The following is a 20,111-nucleotide window of genomic DNA, read 5'->3' as shown; positions in this document are numbered from 1 at the left end:
CGTGCAATAACATTAAACACATTCGGATTATAACAGATTCTGTTTAATGGTTATGCCGATATGACTTCAACCAATCACATATACATACTGCAAAACATTTTTGGAGAACAAGGCGTTACTGGATATTCACATAGATCAGCAGGTCGTGTAACATGGAGAAGAAGTTATTTTTATTTGTCACGCACATTTCAGATCGTTTGCATTGAAATTAACGTTACAACTTACTCTCTTTCTATCAAACTATGGATTAGCTATCTTGCATTATTTGCAATTACATTATCCTTTTTTCCACGAATAAAATGTTGATGCAGTTATAATTTTGTGCTTACCATGTAAAACAATATAAAAACAAAACCTATATATACATGTATGCTTATATTTACTTGAACTGCTAACGTATATACTATTTAATGGAATAAGTTCGTTTACATCCTCAAGAGCTATTATGAATCATAACATATATACATTTGATTGATTCAGCAAGACAATGCTCTTTTTTTGACAATAGAACAGTGATCAACAAAATGTTCAAAGTTTTGCTATTTCAAATATGCTTGCTCAGTAAGAGGTAAAAAGACTATATCAGAGCTGTTGAATTTTTGAATCCCATTGGAAAGGTCTTCAGATCAAATATGCTATTTCCAAGATACTCCGTCAAGAACACAACTATGGGAATAGGAACAATGTTCATAAGGAGTCCAGTTTTTATCTGAAAATAACGAAAGTAATCTTTGTGTTATTTTTCATACTAATTCATATCATGTCATGCAGTTTTGTACACTGTAATGGTAAACTATTTATATTCATCGCTTATCTATATTTCTTAATACGAACAACACAAAATATCCATACATATACCATTTATACCAGTTTGCATCATTCATTCTGTAAAAGTTGCTAAGTTTTAGGAGTTTCTTATTTTCTTTTTTTATCAAGGATTGAACAAAATCTAATATATGTTGAAAATAAGATAAATAAAATGAAATGGACTATTTCTTAAAGAGAGCTCTATGACGACACGTAAACTTTCCAATAATTCTTTTAATCAAGTTACACATCGTCGGTTGAGAACAACTTCTTTTTACCCCGTTTTCTTTTTTATTTCTGTCAATCTTTCGATGTAGCCTTGAAAATTTTAAACGTTGAAATTATAAACCCTTACCATATTTGCTTCATGAAATCAAAACACAATATTGCACATATCAAGAACAGAGATAAAAATCAGTAAAATACGTACCATATCGATAACTTTGACATATCCATAAGAAAACACAACAGCATTTGGTGGTGTCGCCACTGGTAGCATAAATGATATAGAAGCTGCTATAGTTACAGGGAGCACCAAGTAAAGTGGATTCACTTCCAGCTTCAAACCCTGTCACAGTAATAGAATGCAATGTCCGCGTAATATATTAACGAATAGGATAATTATTCGGTATTGCATATGTTAATCCTTCATTAAAACGGCATCAGATAATAACACGTTCAGGAATCTGGTTAAGATATGTTTTAGTAGTGCCTCTTTTCGACATTTTCGCTATACGATTGTATTGTGAATATTGAACGAGTATTTATTTTAATGATTTTGACTTAGAAATAGTTACACAAGGTACTTGTTTCATAATTCTTATGCGAAAAAATAAAACTAAAACATCATATTCTGGTTTTGACACCAATTGGCCAAATTGTTCGCATGCAAAAATGATGTGGTACTTCACACGACATTGACAAAAAGCTGTTAATTTTAATTAGACTAACCCTCGGTAAAATGACTCATTCGTGTTTTTTCTTTTTTCATAGAGATGTGTGGTGAATGATAAAACTATTGCATACCATTTTGAGGTTTTTTCATCATGACCAATAAAGACAATTCTAGCTCTGTAACATAATTATTATTCTAAATCAAATCCGATAGAACCTAGCAAAATATGAAAAAAGGTTAACACGGAGACAACTGAGAAAGTACAAGGCGATCACGATCAGGTGTTCCAAAAGGGTGTTCGCCTGCTGCTTTATCGACCACTCCTGTCGTGTAAATCTTCGTAAATTCACGTGAGTAATGTCATATTCCCCATGGAGTATTAGGTAAACACCAAACGAACAACCAGACACAATATATACTAACAATACACCACTTACTGTTATCTAGAGGTCTTAATGATAAAGTTCTATAAACTGTTTCTCTGTCAACACAACATTTAAATCTGGTAGATGATGACCTCTCATCATAAGTTATAACTCCGGTTCCGACCAGACACTAAATCATATATACTGAAACCAATATAGCGCGTCATCTGGATCAGAGACCTTAAACCTCTTTTCTATGTTAACTATTGTTTAAGATGATTCCGTCTTGACAACGCAATGCACAGTTTAGTATGTTAAGATATGTCTATTCACCTTTGTTTGTTGATTGCTATTCAACGATATAATTGAACATTCGCATCACCTACAATGAAACCTCAATATAAACACTGCCTTTACAATTGTTAGAGAAAGAACTGTTTGTTTTGACCCAGTGAAGACATTACATAGCAATAACAGGATGACAAAAAGGATGTTTCTTTTCTTTTTCTTCAAATTAACCTTAACATCTTACCACTAGCGCCTTTCTTTAAACTCGTCCATATAATAGTTAACGCGAATATGCCTGTTAGCCTTTATTGACATTGATCACAGCAGTGTGAAAGACGTGACAAAACCTGTTTTTTCGGGTTGAATTATAATACCTTCAACGACGAGGTCACATTTTATATTTGTTTCCAACAAATATTATTTTTCAACAAAGCAGGGCATTGTCAGAATTTTAAATCTTTATATGATAATCTTAACATTATTTTTGGGTTTAGTTTAAAAACAGATCTTAGAAAGCAATTAACATGTTTCAGGCCATACGGATGCTGTAAGACTCTTTAAAAGTTTCTTGTACAGAATTATTGCCGAGCGACTCACCAGTCGTGCCACTATTGGTAGCATGAGAGTGGCAGTTGCACTATTGCTAGTCACCTCTGTGAACGCTGCGACGATGTAACATAGGACGATGTTCAGTAACCATATCTCCAGTCCACCGAAGACCGACAGTTTTTGACTTATCCAATCTGACAATCCAGTTTCCTGCCATTTAACCAATTCTGTCGTATGTAATTTGAACACTTGAGGATTTTGTCGGGACTTTCTTTACATGTCCGAATAGTTAGCTGTTCGGCCACTTCACTCTTAATACATATAAGCAATGGTTACAAATTTAAGTTAGTAAAAGTGTGTGTACGTCTCGTGTGTTCCAAAGAACAAGATTTAAGAGAAAAACCCGAACCAAACCAAAGAAGATAATTTTCTGTGCAAATATTGGATATTAATATATATATATTGATGAAATTCTTAATAGTCAATCAACTGTTATCCGGTATAAGAGCATTTACATCTTTAGGACAAAGAGTCTTATCCTAACGTAGGTAACAGACAACTGTTGGTGTTTTTCATACAGACGACTGATATTTAAATGTAATGGAACAAGTAAGTTATGGCTATCACGTAATGTGATATAAACATTATACATTTTTCGTCTTATTTTATATCTCCTTTATCAAATTTCACCTGAGAATGTCCCATCATACCTGACTTCCTTTGGCTAATGCAAACCCGCCACCGAATAACCAAATAATTCCCCATGATATATTCCTCTCGGCCTGTTTCCAGGTTATAAGAGGTTTGGCTGTCACTGTTCTGTCTGCAATTGCAATTAATTGCCTCTATAAAAGCACATTTTCATTTGTATTATCATCATTAGTATTTTTCCTTTTGTATATGTACCATTACCTAATATAATTATAAATTTTTTTTAAAAAATATCAAAACTGTGGCTATTTTCCCTTCACATACTTTGCAAAAAGATTAATTTTAGAGTCGTGTCATAAATAACATGATGAATGAAATGTTCCTGTACATTATTCAAATATAATTTTAAATCTTATTGATCAATGTGTTAATCTCCTGATAAATACTCAATCCACAGCGCAATATTTCCGGCAGATTGGCCGGAAAGAAGAAGAGACTGCAGGCAACCAAAATACATGGCGTAGAGTCCGTCACAGTCCTATGAAACCAAAAGGTATCGTTCAATAAACTAAAATTAACTGCATACACCAGTTGTTGTATTTGAAACATTTTGAAAATACATATTATGTCATAGATTATTTCATTTCTTTTTTAATCATCAGATTATATATATATATTATATATATGCTAGTGATAGTACTTTTCAGGGAACACGTTTTTCCATCCACCAACTCCGCCGAGATCACGAGTGATCCAAAGTAAGGACATTGCGACAAAATGCCCTATCACTGCTCCCTGAGCAAATCTGAAATATATGCATATACAAAATTTTGAAAACAAAAATTAATGCGAGTCAACGTTTTAGAAAGAAAAGCATAATCTAATCCTTTATTTGGACAATAAACACTAGAAATTAAATGGCCAACTATTTCCCTCACGTTGTTAATTAGTGTCGGACTGTCTTCAATCTGTGTGATAATATCCTTGTAAAATATTCAGGTACATATACCTGGTGTTTGTTCAAGGCTCCTAAATCCCCAAAGAAACGACTGCTGTCCTGCTCCAATCATTAAACTGTACGCAAAGTCCAATGAAACACCATATAAAAAGGTCACATCTGCAGCTTTATGATAGGGATAGATTGATTACCATTAAACGACAATATATTGTATGCTAATATGGATTTTGAATGTCCCATCCAGCTTGAAACCATAAAGATATGAATATATATGTTTGGAGAACGTGAAGGAGAAGAGTTGTATTGGGTATAATAATAAACATGTATATATAATAAATATAACATAATAAACTTAAATACCACCAACATTGGAACTTGTATCAAACATCAGATCTGTTTAAGAAATACGTTATAAGCAACCTCCTGTTATCATATGAGCACCCATGTCACGTTTTTCCTTAATCTGAATTAGGAACCAGACGTAGCTAAAAGAGTATTCGAATGTATATAGATATATGTAAAACCAGTACAAGAATCGAACACACAATCTTCCGGGCAATTGTATCAGAATAGCTAAAGATTTGTTTATTCTAACCTTGTCGAACAATACCAATGGAGAATAATCTATGAAAACAATACGAACACGTTATCATCTGATCCAACACTCGCAGTCTAATGTGTAATATGGCAAAACGTTTTAACCTATTGAATAAGATGTCATTATGCAAACTGCTAAAATATCACACCTTCTGCCAACGTAATCAGCATCAACATGTAATCTTATGGATTAATTAACAAAGCAAGTATAATCGATAAACTACATGTAGTATCCGAGATCGATCTTATGCGATTTGTTTTAATCTTCAGTATCAAAATGTTAAAAATGGCAGTAAACTTGAAAGATGAGGTTGGAGTCAGCGTCAGGAATATGTAAATTTGCGAAATACATTTTTATTTTTAGTTACCGTTGTACCAAGCAGTTTATAAGATCTTTTCTCATTATAGACACAGAAATTGAAAATATCCTTAAGTATTTAGATGTTATTAAAGTGCCAATGGAATGGTGATAGAAGCTCACCATCGGCTATTTTCCAAACAGCATTCACAAAATGCATTCAGTAGAGCAAACCTAGAAAAATTGTTGATGCATGGAGGATAGCACTTTAGGTTAAAACAAGTTGCAAGGACAGGGGCATCCAACATTAATACAAATTTCAGATTTGCTACTCCAAGGTGCTTCAGGCTGTAGTAGGATACTCCGTTTCTCCGTAGGTCATTCATTTATTCTAATTGTAAAGCCCCTCATGCAGAATTCATGCCAAATAACGTAGCCCTGATATTATTGATTATCCGGTAAAAGTTATTTCAATATTTCACACATATGGTCTTTTTTACTTTAAAAGTTCATCAAAGTCAAGCATTCTTTAAGATTTTGATATTCTCTTAGATTTCCAGAAGTTGACCTCTGAGATAAAAGTACTGGCGGAAAAAAATATTTGTTTCGTTAATTGTTATATATAAATCTAAACCTTTTATCTTACCCAATAAGGAATTATTGCATGAAATGTACATATAAAAACGGAATGACGTCATGACGACATTTGCGTCTATTAAGTAAATAGTTACTTGTGACCTTTGGCTTAACAGTAAATATTGTCATTTGACCAATTAACTGCTAAAAGGTTACAGTTTGAAATAATCACATGGCTGCTGTATGATGTTCTCTTACAGTTTAAACCGTTTAAATTATGGCAGTCATATCGTATTTTTTACCTACATGGCAATACCCTTCAGTCCATTGGCATACCTTTTACCATTTCAAACTTTGATGACAGTTTAAAATGAACAAAAAGAGGAATAAACAGGACATAAAAAACACTTAACCATTTGATGACAAGCCCTCGTACATCATCCTTTTAGGTAGACAGCATTTAAAAGTCAAGAATCAGGTTATGTAAGTATTTATGTATACATTAACAGTCACATGTAAAATCGAGTGTGCTTCAACCTTGAGTATGACATGCTCAAGGACACCACGAAAGCTTTTGTTGCATATTAATGTTTTTTTCAGGGTTGGTTTAGTGTCTTAGCCGTCGTCATATTGATGCCAAGGTGACGGCCTCCAGAAGAATCCTTAGAAATTTGAAACGTTATTGTTTAAGCAAAAACTTTGCACTTGAATGATGAAGAGAATTCTAATTTCATTCATGTTATAGGCAGCACAATGTTTTCTCACAATGGTGTTTAAATAATGATAAGCAAAATGTCACTTATAGTTTGTTTTTCTTTCACTGTTGCATCTTAAAATCAGTTATGTACCCATCCGATAGTTCCTTATAGCGAAATAGTAAACATAAATTAAACTCGCACTTCAGCTTAACTCCGAAGTATTAAACATGTGAGCTTATGATCAGGAAATGTATAGAGCCGAGACGTATGATAAACTCATGTTGTATCTTCGGAATGTTCATAGATAGGGTTTTAAGGTCTCTATTTTGTTTTTGATATTTTGTACATTCAAATTAGGATTTTACGAGGCAGATATGGAAAGTAAGGAATTGTATTAAATACTGAGATATTCTGAAATGTTAGGCTATAGAGATAATGATTCTCTCATATATTTCAAAAATTAAAAAAATTAAAAAAAAAAAAAAACGGCGTTTAAATATGACACCCATTTTTGTCATTTTTTACTACGATTATAAAAGTATGGTCATTTTGCTGTCTCCAATGTACTCAACATTTTATGTATTTGAATAAAGTGTTTCAGCTTTTTACCAATACATCACCTGTACCAGATCCAGCAAAAAACATACTGTTTGGATTTTTCGTTTTCCTGAGACAGAAGAAGAGAAACACGAAAAAATACACACGTTAATCTAAACCGAACAAGAGTCCGCTTTCCAGTGCTGGTTCAGGTAAATGACAACAAGAGAATGAATGTTAGTTCCAATAACACAAAGTTCATTTTAATGGCTATGTTTGAGTGGTTGTGAGTTCGATTCTCGCACTGTATCCATATATACGTATATGTCTTTAAAAAACATTATATGTTTATCTGTAACGGAACTAAGGTTTCGTTTCCATTTCTGTTTAAAGTAATACGTACTCGATATTTGGATGTCAGATCGCGCCATTCATCTATAGAGGCTAAGATTGTCGAATTTTTTGTCTGAAAGGCTGTGGGTTCAATTCCTGTACTGGATATCATACGGATATAGGATATGATTCAAAGTTCAGTATTTCAATCAAACGGGATCGGGGGCTAGTTCCCGATTCCGTGTTTCTTAAATATTGAACTGGAGTCTGGTTCTCAATTATCTTGTTAACGGAACGTGGAACTAGGAATCAACTTCAGGCTCCAACGATATGACACCCAACCTAAAAATCCTCTTACCGTGTAACCTTGCAAATTCGACATCTTTTCACTTGCTAACACATTTTGCCTTTTCTCAAATATTTTCCCTATTAAATTTCTTGATTTTTCCATTCACTATCAGATTCTAAATCTGACATTTTTTTGTCGCTGGCAATATTCGTAATGCTTATGCTGTGTACAAATGTGCATGTGAAGTAATGTGACAGTTAATGACCTTGTCGACTGTTATCCAATTTACCTTTATGTCATCCGACACTCTCTCCTAGGTGATTTGGCCTTACATAATAATGGCAGTGTTATGATATACATTAGCCTACATTGTGAAATCTGCTGAGTTTCGAAGTCCATGTAGAAAAGTGGCTTCCTAGCATGCTATGATATACGATGGTGATTTGTTATCAAAGTCATTAAAGAACTTTTTCGTAAGCTTGAACGATGAAACACCAGACTAAGCTTCCAATGACAAATATCTAGGGTAGCTATAGTGTGTACGGATCGACACAAGAAGTAATGTCACTTAAAGACTGAGGATGTTACAACACGCTTAACATTAAACACTGTACTGCTACAAACTTTATTGAACAAAAGTCAACATATAACACTCAAAGACCTGTCCCCTTAGATACACAAAAATTCGTATAGCATTTAAAGTATACTAACATGATACGCTGTGCCGTGTCTTTGTGCTTGATACTTACGTTATTGAGCCCAGGTCTTGATATTCTCGTAGGAGAACATTCCTTATTCCAATGGATATTTCTTTCGACTGTTTTTTGCACAAAGATCTGCCAGTAGATCAAATGCGAAAGTATTATTTTGATTTTTTTTTTACTGAAAATTGCGCTACATTCTTTAAGTGAATATTCAGTTTTGAATACTCTTTATGAAAAAAAAGAAAAAAAAAAAAAGAAAAAAAGAAAAAGAAAGAAAAAATATTTTATATTATTCAGCAACAAGTTAGTCTAATATAAGTTTTCTTGACATTCTTTCCCTTAAGTATATAATTTGGAAATTCACTTTTTTATTTTTATTTCTTTTAAGATATTTTAACCGACAGTTTGTAAGTTGGTAACGCATTGAGAATGACCGTACGTTTAAGATCACACCAATCTCTTGTAGTTCTTGACGCGATCGTATTTCTTGGACACCAACTCCGATTGTAAATAGTAATTTATATTTATAACACATTTCATAATCAAACAGATCTATCGTTAGATATCTAATCCAAAGCCCTGATATTGGCAATGAATAAAATAGCAGCACCTCGCTTTGTACAATGAAACACCAACGGCGTAACCAAGTGAATAAGTATTTTGTATTCATATTTGGCATTGCTATAATGAACTTGTTCTTTTTTAAATAGTTCGACTCATCAAATCTAACTATATGACTATCACGATATATTAGTTGAAGTTTTAATTTCAGATTGATGGATTTTCTTATAATTAATATCATATATTAGTTACAAAGTTTACTTGTTTTCAGAGTAATGTTAAAAGTATTTAACCATCTATGCGATGTTCACCATCAGGTTGTTTACCATCCTTCTAGACAGTAAACAACATACCAGCAAACTTCGGGAGATATCCTCACAACCACGCCTCAGGCTCAGTCAGTGCTGTTCCTAAGCAGATAATGAACCAAACTGCCAACCTCTGCGTATAATCTATCACACCCATATCTTCCATCTTTGACTAGGAACACAACCAACTCCGGTACAACGACTGGGATGACTCTTCATATTCGAGGTCCAGCGATTGCAATCACTTTACATTGCCAAATTATCTCCTTGCGTGCACAATGCAAACAGATTCTTGCACTACGAAATACCTTGACAGACCACACATCGGGAAGAAATTTGAAAGAAACCTCTATTTGCGAACAATTTACCTCTTCGACGACCGTGAACATGGCAACAGAATGATCACATTCACTACAGCAACGATCTAGCCGAACTTGCAGCTCCGCACGTATATTCTGCGGACGGAAATTTCTACACCTATCCTACAAGTACGTTTTCGCCAGATTTACAGCATTAACATATACATTGAAGGCATCATCACCCTACATATCTACAACTGTTTCTTCACTCTACAAGAGGAGCACAAGGCAAAAAACATGATTTAGTTCACACCCACTACAGCCTTCGTTGACCGCTCAGAAGACGTCTGGTTTGAAACCTTTGACTTGACTATGCTAGAGATGCTAACATACCACACTCCATTCTTCCTCTCACATACAACGTCACAGAACAATGGGTAGAAGACCAACCAACATGGAAACACAACAAATGGACTTCTAACCACGTTTTTGTGTCAGACGTGAGTGATAGAAACTACAGCTGTATTTAGTGGTTTATTGCTTACGTTTAGTAATTATCGTTAGTGTTATATATTTTTTACTGTTTTATGCATAACTTGACTTATTGTTGACATTAGCATCAATGCTACTTAATTAAAGGCATTTTTACTTGTCATATATTGTAAATATTGATTTATTATGATAGCAGTATTGTATATTTTGATACTAAAATATCATTCATAGCTGAAACAGGCTATTACAAACTTCGAAGATATACTACATAAAAACCTTCCATGCTACTGTTCAGAGTTGGTGTTTACAGGAACGATACGTTTAGCTTTGTAGTGATATTAAGATGTTATTCCTTGTTGTTGAATCATACGGCTTTAGATCTTTCTGTTTAAAAGTAGTTAATGTCCGCCACAAAGCCGACACAATATATTGTCAAATGGTTTATCAAGCATAAGAAAATAAATAATTGGCGTGGGACGTTTATAGATATGAATGCCATGTATATGTGAATATTGATTAAATTTGATATGTACTTGAAAATCAACATTTACCTCAATCCAAGAAAATATATGACCAGCCAAATCCAAGACATTAATAACAAAATAACGGCAATCGGAACTCCATATTGCATCCATGTAGCAAATGTAACCGGATTTTCCACTTTATACTTCTGGTAAATTCTGAACGATAAATAATATTAACACAGGTCATGTTAATTTCTATTTTTCTCTTCGGTGTATACTAGTCGTGGGTAAACAATGGCAGTTAAGAGACATCATCGATAGGAAATCCGCAGAATAATGACATTTCAAATTATTTAACAAGATGTACTTATTAAACACTACGCTGATGCCTATATGATATATTTATCATATAAGATTGAATTCAGCAATTGATAAAGATTATGTTAACCCGGCCCACTTATCGCTCTTCTTCCGATCTAAATATATTGAGCATTTAATCTATCAAAGAGCTCATGATTTGTCTTATGTACAGATAACGTTTTATTTCAAAAGTCAAGCGTGACCTCAGACAGTTAATATTTTACAACGATCAACAAGGTCGTGTGTAGGTGTAATTATGAGGAAATATGAACAATATTTGTCTTTTTGTTTATGAGGTGTCGGTAACGGACGCACTGACATTGTAAGTTACAATATACGACCCTTACCTATGTGGTGGAGAATATAATAATTCATACGAATTAGAAATTGACCGACAACACAAGAATGCTAAAAGCCATTAGCTAATGTTCCCTAACTAACGAAACAACATGTATATTAATAATATATTTAAAGAGTTCAAAAGAACTGTAACCATGACCAACTTACATATCGGTTTGTCCTTTCATAATAACATTTACTCCAGTTCCGGTTAGCGATGCTATCCCACCTATATTTGCCGCATAACATATTGACATCGACAGAGCCTTGCATAAATTAAGGTGCGTTTTATCAGCCTGTCTTTCCTGGTTGGATTCACTTTAAATATTTACACGCTGGATTAATGAAATATCTTAAAACAGTAAAGATTAAGAAGTAACTGAAGCAACAAATGCCTTTTCAACTTAGAATCTAATTATCTTGAATTGATATTATTAGAAAATTTTAAATGGCAACATGCAATCATATCGTTGGTTTTATAGAGCAACCTTTCATTAGAATGTCATCTAGTGATATATAATTTGTTAATAGGTCAGATACAGCAGAAAAATAAATTAATATATATTTAGCTATGTTCAGATACTGCGTTCTAAATTTGCAAATGTTTGCCAGGAAAATCTACGAATGATAGCAGACAGATACATTATCAAGTGAAAATCATGACACGAAATGTATTATAACTGAATTATAATTCGATGGCTATCAAATAATAATAGAAAAAGTAGGACGTTAAAGAAACCTCGTGAATATTCAGAGGTCTTTCATAAGTGGCATTCGTTGAAAACATTGCTATATCAAGATTGAAGATAACTACTTTCCTAACCTAACAGTGATTAATGGCCAATTTCTATGACATGCATTCCCGTTGAAATTCTAATTGTTGTTTATAAGGTAGTATTCCTAAAGGTAACTAGGATTCTAATTGATGATTAACTTATACGAAAATAAAAGCACTTGCCTTCCATTTTCTGTCTCAAAAATATCATTGTCATACAATTCTCCAGCCTTATGTTGTGTATTTTGATGAAACGTTGGGCTAGCATCTTCTGTAAAGTATATCAAAATATCAGTGCTGGTTTTACAACATTACGTCTGGGGCTTTAGAAGGAAGCTTATATTTAATTAATATCATAAAACTATAGGTACAACACGTAGACTAAATCGCGCATATATATGCTCAAGTTTATAGTCAACATTGTATTTGGTTATTTATTTCTTACTGCAATGCTATACATTAAGATGACAGTAGTGAATTTTTCCAATGTTGATGAAGATTTAGTTAATGAAATCACGATTAATGTGAAAAATGGTCCTTATTAAGACGGTAGTCGTTTACATACAAACGACGCATTCCCTGACCCCAAAACAGTTATGAATATCTTATGTGGATATTACCTATCCCTATGTCCTCTTCAGCAATACGGATAGTTTTCAGTTGCTGTAGAACAGCATTAGCAATTGGTAGCATCATGACGGAGGTGGCAGTGTTACTCATCCACATAGAGAGAAACCAGGTAGGTAGCATCATCCCAAGCATAAGCCTATACTAATAAACTTCAAAGTAAGTAAATACAGTATTTCTCCGAACTCTTAATTAAACACGACATATTACAAACTTGCCATCGTGATGCGTACTGTTCTTGTTGTCCTCGGGAGAAAAGCAAAAATGACAAGTTCATTTCTAAGGATTTTAGAAGACCTGTGTTCGATTTTTTACAGCACTTCCTGTATAAATTATCATATAATGAACATTTACAAAACTGGGTAAATACACCTCTATATCTACATATTAAATGTTTGTCTCGTCATAAGGTTAATATGCATACTCGCTTAGAGGAACAAAGAATGACTTATGTGTTTTAAAACTTTCAATTAAAGTGTATGGCGCAGTTTATCTAAATATTAGATATATGCTATTTACTTGTGTGTCTTTTTGGACAATCCTTATAATCTGATGGACGACATTTGTCAAAACGTATGGTTATAGAGAAGGCCCAGAGGGTTGCTTCTTGTATAATGCTATAGATCTGAAGAAACGGAAATACTTACTAAACTCTATCAAAAATAAATTTCCTTTGAAATTTCATCAGTGATGAATTATGATGCATAATATTAGAGATGCAAAGTAATAGAAGCCATGTTTTCTAAGAAATTAAGAATTATGTTGATTTATCAGCACATTAACAAAATTGTCAACATTCAGTCAAAGAATCTTACCCATAAACCGATCTTAAAATTAAGCTATCTTGATAAGCCCTAGACTCTTTAATGAGGAAAGTTTCTTGAAAATAAGACTACCTTGAAATTATGTCGGTTACAGCGAGAATTAAGATATGCCTATTTTGAATAATTTGGCAATAGACATGATTATGCTACATTTTATTGTCAAATTTATCTATCATACTGAGTTGAATATTTATCATAGTTTATTCCCAAATGAACTATTCAGAGTTTCTAAATAATGTGGCATTAGTGGAAAGAGCTTACCAATGAGGTTCTGATCCAAACCAAAGCAGAACTCGCAAGGCAAATAACTTGTGGATGTTCCATTGTTCTATCGCATATGCGAGAATGAGTCCGCCAACGAAGAGCATCGATGTGTCCTAATGACAGAACACACAGGACGAGCATACGTGCAAATTAAAAGCTTTTAACATATTAACGCATTGAGATATTCAAGACAACGTTTTATAACTTTTTCTTGTTTTCAGGTCATGATATGGGCTTTACGGCTGTATCTGTGACAGTTAAAGATATATGTCTTAAAATTTGTGGGCATCAGACGTGTAATTCATCTGGTTTGGGTAATCGGTTGGCGCAGTGGTAACACACTCGCCTTTCACCTAAGCGCCCAGAGGTCGATTCCGGCACGGGCGTGAATGGTATAGGGTCATCTACTTGACTACGTGGATTTTTTCCTTGATACTCCGGTTACTTCCCACAATAAGACCTCTCGCGCGGTTTAATCTCGGCCAAAAAGAATGATTAATAAAGGCGTTAAGCTTGTTTCGCAATCGCAAAATAAAATTAAATATTATAGTTATATCTGGTTGGGATCAATAGAAAAAAATCATCACACTTATGGGCTCCAGGTAGTAATCATACGCCAACATAACGATATCGCCTCGCTGTATAGCGTTTGTACCTACGTTAACATAAGCTGTTGATATGTCTTTTGCGTTCATTATTCCAACCATAGGAAACAAAATCACTGGCAGAAGGGCTGTAACTGCAATTGGTAAAGCCTCCGTGATCCAAAATATGGCCACCAACAATATAATGTAGCCACATTTTGATTCCTGTAATAAATTACAGCATATATTAAATCAATGACAGGGACAACACAGACACATGAATAATGTCAACCATATAATTTGTTGTTGGATGTATGAAATATAAAAATTAAACAATGTTTTCGTCCATGTGGCACGTGATAAATATATCTTTGCAAGAAAATAACAAGTATCCTAGATGCACTCATAATACTAAAAAGACAGAGATACACATTGCTCAATCAACAGTCGTTGTCTAGAATTAGAGATCTTACTAGTGCGATTGACTTTAAATGGTGTTAAAAATACAGTTTCTTATGAAGAGAAAGCTACTCAAATTGGTGGTGTCTTAAATAATGTTTTCTTTCATTATTTCCTGCATAATAGTGGTCTGTCTATGGCAATATACCGGTGTCCACAATTGTGCATGACATGCCTTGTGTAGTGACACTTCGAATTCGCATTTATAAGGAAATAGGTTCTACCGTTTATATTTAGAGCACTTCAGAATTATTCCAAATATTTTGAGCACGTTCTGACATGACGTCATAAAATATTGACATTGAAAATTGAAAGTTATTTTATTATTATATATATATCTTTTTTTTTTTTTGTCATTCCTGTTTCTTAAAAAGTATTTTATTAATCACGTGAGACGCACACGCAATGTGAAAACATGCTTGATATTATAGATACCATTCAACAGTGGCCGCCTCATTCATGTCAGATATAAATAGTTCACGTTTAATCTCGAATCTATGTTCTTGTAAAATTAAAAGACATCATATCGAATAGATCAAATAGTGCTCATGTGCAACCTTTATTGAAGCATAACATTCACTGCCGAGATAGTATATAACTAGTCTTACATTGGTCTGAGGAATCGAACATCGAACTATCTTGCTATGACATTTATTGTCAATATAAATCGCAAATCTATCAATGCTAGCTCAATATGAACTATGGCAGGTTTGCCTACAAGATATGTATTCCCTGCAAATGATGTTGTCTTAAGCCGATAATAATTAATATAATATTAACCGCAGTTTATCCGTCAAATGAAACATACATTTCACCCATGAGCATTCATTTTTCCATGTCCAGAATACTGACACTATAATTATCGTTGTTCTCATTTAAAGTACATGGAATTATAACTTTCCCTGGTTACTGATGTACATGTGATGACATTTACATGCAAACGTTAATAAAGACGTGTATCATTTTACCATAAAATGAATAAAAATTAACTTACAGCCGATAAAATAAATGTTTTTGAAATAACCATAAGAGACATATGTCATTACTCACCTTTCCTTCAGCAGCGAATACAATAGGAAGAAGAAGAATCGGTGCTAGAACAACGATAAGGAGTTGCCTTAGTCTCCAAGCGTTCTTTAGAATCTGCACTGCCATTTTCTCTATCTACGCCCTAATAGTATGTCGCACAAGTAATTGGGTCAAAGTCTGTTGAAGGATGTCACAATTTCTACTCATACTAGGTAACGGATAGGCTTCATGCAAAGTAACAAAAGAATTGTAATTTTATTATAAAATGTTATGTTACCAGGTTTTGTAATGTCTTACTTATATCGCATATTGAATGTTGCATTGTCATGTAAAACAAACCAGCATTATTATGTAATATTGGTTCTTGATCCAAAATGTCATAGAAATATTATGTAGCTATTATGAGATGACTATCAGCTTCAGCTGACATCTTTAATTATCTGGTTGTGCCAGGTTAATTGACAATGGGACAGCTATGATCATGGTATGGCGGAGTCGCCATGTAGTACATGTTGGATACATAACGCAACAACATAAAGTAGGCCAATCACATAGTATATAAAATAAGTGTCTTGCCAATGAAACTAACCCAACAACACAGAGCGGTCTGTTTCTTAGCTTCCTAAGCAACACAAACTACCATAGATAGATTAGGTCGAAACGTTCATCCCGGATCTTCACCTTAATGTTACACGGGCCAGACTTGCTGTCACGGCCCTTATCACAAAACAGTACCAATAGAAGAATACCAATGCATCAGAAAATCAAGAATTTTTCAATGTATAGCATTTTGGAATATCTTTATGTTATATGGCAATTGATCCAAATTATCCTCTATTTCTCCGAATTAACACTTCATTCATTTGAACACTTAGAAAAATTGGTTTGTGTCCTGTGGTGTTCCGCGAGTAAGCAGGTCATTAATATTTAAACAGTAGCGATCCTTACGGAAACCCTGTGTTACGTAATGATTAAACGGCAAACCAAACGAGACATAAAACATAAAATTTTATAACCAGATGTTACGTCATTGAAAATATAAACACAATCGTGTATATATCACAGTTCAATTCGCTAACAAATACACCTTAAGCCAAATAAAACCATATTTAGACAATGACTCCTCATAGTTCTAGGGCCCAAAAGTACGGAATTCATTTACACAACTTTGAGGTAATAGCATCGATCATATTATTTTATAAAACGACACGGCAGATTGTATCAAAGATATAGCATAAAATCAATAACAATATCAACAATGTTGTTTGAATGCAAAATAGATTGATTAGTAATCAAGCCTGCTAATGATGAGGAAAACAAGAAATTCTAAAGGAGAGTTTGCATAGTTGGCAGAAGTAACATATTTCGTCAATATATTTGGAATTAATTACTTTTTCTTCAGTTAATTTTGTAATTTTTTTGTGACAAAAAAGTCTACAATTAAGTTCTTTATACTCAAACTTAAACTATTGTAAAGCTATAGTTTTTCATATTAAGCTGAACATTCTTGGTGTCAGATGCAGTCAACATAATATATGAAGTTATACGCGTAATGAAATTTTACTTTATTTCACCTGAATTCGTGAACTGATCCCGACTAATTTTAATCTATATTTCAACAGGTGTGTCCTTCGGTAGGACAAATACTTTAACATGATAATTCATTATATTCAAATATTTGTTTCATCAACCACAGAGTGAAAAAGGACCTGCCAAAATAACATCCGACTGAAGCATCTCACTGAAACAAAAAATGAACAAAAACTAAATGAATAAATAAATAACAAAAATACCGACATGGGAGATAAAGGTTTTCGTGGTATGTAAATGTAAAAATACATGTTTATATTTATAACGAAAGAAAGAAAGGATCAGCGACAGGTCCATATGCATAACAGTGAAAATGATTATCATAGTTACTTTATGTTCGCCATCCTCCAAATAATTTCTTAAGGATACCAAAGTAAAGCTTTAGAAAGTTCTGCTCTGATTCCAAGCGTGCATATGTTTATAAATATCTTTAACTGGAATAAGTGGAGTACTTGTTTACAAGCAGGAAATAATAAGAACATACAAAACATTACAGTGGGTTTAGAAATTGACAACGTTGTAAGATGACAAGGTGCAAGAGTCATAAATTGTACATTGCATTGTTGCTAAGCAACATCCTAAACAAACATGCCTGTTCAACGTGGAAAGAGGTCATTTAAAAGATTACGGAATACTTTTCTCTCGTATGTGGAAAACTAATGTTATGCATGTGCTGGCCTAATATGTTGATAAAGGGGAGACAACAAGCCTAATAAAAACTTTAAAGCTTCGAAAACTAGCGTGAAGTAGTGGACATATCCACAACATCGATAGGAGACGAAGATAAAGAGAGAGGTACGACATTGTCTGGTTCATAACTAGGTAATTTAGATATAAAGTCATTTTCTATCAAATCTTTTTCATTATCTAGATGAAAGGAGTGTTGAGCTGCATGCCTTCCTCACCTGAGATTATGTAGGTCAGCGTTCTAACCGACTAAGTTATTACGACCTCGTGTTCGAAAACAGCCAACGATGAGAACATACATATGTGTCAACATAAATTTTAAAAAATGTGAATGGAAAAAGATTACAAATGACTTAAAAGATTGATCTATGTGTTGGATCTGTATTGTAATATTCGTGTAAGTTGTAAGTTCTTTAAACAGGCCAAGACAAATCCAACTGTTTCATCCGAGCAAAATATCTTTTAAATTTGATCTATCGGGAGGGGAGACAGGATTGTGTCCAAAGATCCTGCAAGTAAATATTTTCCGAAGAGAACCCACTATCGCTTTACAACGTTTAATCAGATGTCCACTTTGTTACACACGAGATGGAATTGTGAACCTGTCACAGTTGTTGTATCTTATGTTTAATCAGCACAAGGAAAATGCTGTTGAGTTCGAGGAAACTGCTTTCAGCCTTCTCCGACATTTGCACATTTGTTGTTTCTTTGTAGACAACAATGCAAATATCACTGGTTCCTTGTGATTTTACTTGATCAAGGTTGCGGTGCATTGGCACATAATGTGAATGTCGTGAAACAAAAATGAATATTCGAATTCTTTAAAAAAAAAAAAAGCGCCGAATTAATACAATTATCTAGCGAGGAAAACACTCGTGTTCACGTCGGCTAATATTCTACCAGTCCAATCGTCACTCGTGGCCACAAATCACTTTTACAATAACACCTCACTAATATTAGTTCCAACACAGAGGCAACAATTTATAGATAGATATCTTTTTATTTTTTTTTAAATGAATCATGCTTTCCCAAAAACACATTGCTTAGCTTATTCGTGGTTCATCCCGCACTTTCACTTGTTTAAGCTGGTCGCATTATACATGTTTTGTATATAGAGAATACATTGTCAGTGTCTTAAAATATAAGCTGCATTTTGGCGAGGCTGAAAAAAGACAAAAGTGGCCCGCCAGAGGCTCGTCGCTTTTGTCTTTCTGTCCCGAGTCAAAATACAGCTTAAGTTTTAAGACACTGACAATGTATTCTATTTATCCTGAAACATTGATTGAAATTCACATTATTGAACTGCTTAAACGTTTTTTGTTGTTCAACCTGATATTTTGCCGATGACGGACGCCAAAATATTTGCACCACGCGGATAACAGCGATTTTATGAATTTTCATGAATGAAATTCTTCATTACAACACGTAAAAAAATCGCTTATTTCAACAACTATTTATATTTCAAAAAGTAATACTTAACTAAATTCGGAGCGTATTTCTGTCGAATTACCGCACGTGCTAAAATACAGCTGTTTTCTGTCACGGCCGAATACAACTAAAATATGGCGTATTCCGACAAAAGCACTGCCAGTTGCAGGATACATTTAGTTGGTGTAGGATGACTGTCTCAAACAGAAAACAAATGAAAAAACTGCTAATTGTTCAGAACATTTTGAGGCAGTTACACACATTTGTATAGAAATAGTAAAAGTTTGAACTTTTTTATTTTTTAACACAGAGAACTATGAGTTATTCTAGAATTTTCGGATGTTTTTGTTTTTGAATTTGCTGGTGTTGCTGGACTAATAAGAGAGGAATTTTCGTCGTTTCGTTCAAGAATAGAAAAATAAATTACAGGGGATGAAATATGATCTGTGTTAAGATGACGAGAAACTGTGCTTGAT

General features: G+C 33.7%; 1 protein-coding gene across 1 annotated transcript; it reads right to left on the bottom strand.

Annotated features, from left to right (window-relative positions):
- Window positions 1-577: 577 nt before the first annotated feature.
- LOC132550944 (Na(+)/citrate cotransporter-like) lies at window positions 578-16,056 on the bottom strand. The gene is made up of 13 exons (XM_060215046.1): window positions 15,952-16,056; window positions 14,518-14,667; window positions 13,856-13,971; window positions 12,764-12,909; window positions 12,327-12,414; window positions 11,537-11,686; window positions 8,591-8,677; window positions 4,256-4,360; window positions 4,002-4,093; window positions 3,615-3,727; window positions 2,953-3,114; window positions 1,238-1,375; window positions 578-709 (listed from the first exon to the last, which is right to left on the bottom strand). The coding sequence occupies exons 1-13, from the start codon at window positions 16,054-16,056 to the stop codon at window positions 578-580; spliced, it is 1,584 nt and encodes a 527-aa protein (XP_060071029.1).
- Between the last annotated feature and the right edge of the window lie 4,055 nt (window positions 16,057-20,111).

The sequence above is a fragment of the Ylistrum balloti genome, unplaced genomic scaffold (assembly GCF_031769215.1).
Source record: "Ylistrum balloti isolate Yb309-2 unplaced genomic scaffold, AGI_CSIRO_Ybal_v1 Utg370158, whole genome shotgun sequence".
Lineage (NCBI taxonomy): Eukaryota > Metazoa > Mollusca > Bivalvia > Pectinida > Pectinidae > Ylistrum > Ylistrum balloti.
This window is presented reverse-complemented; position numbering and strand designations above follow the sequence as displayed.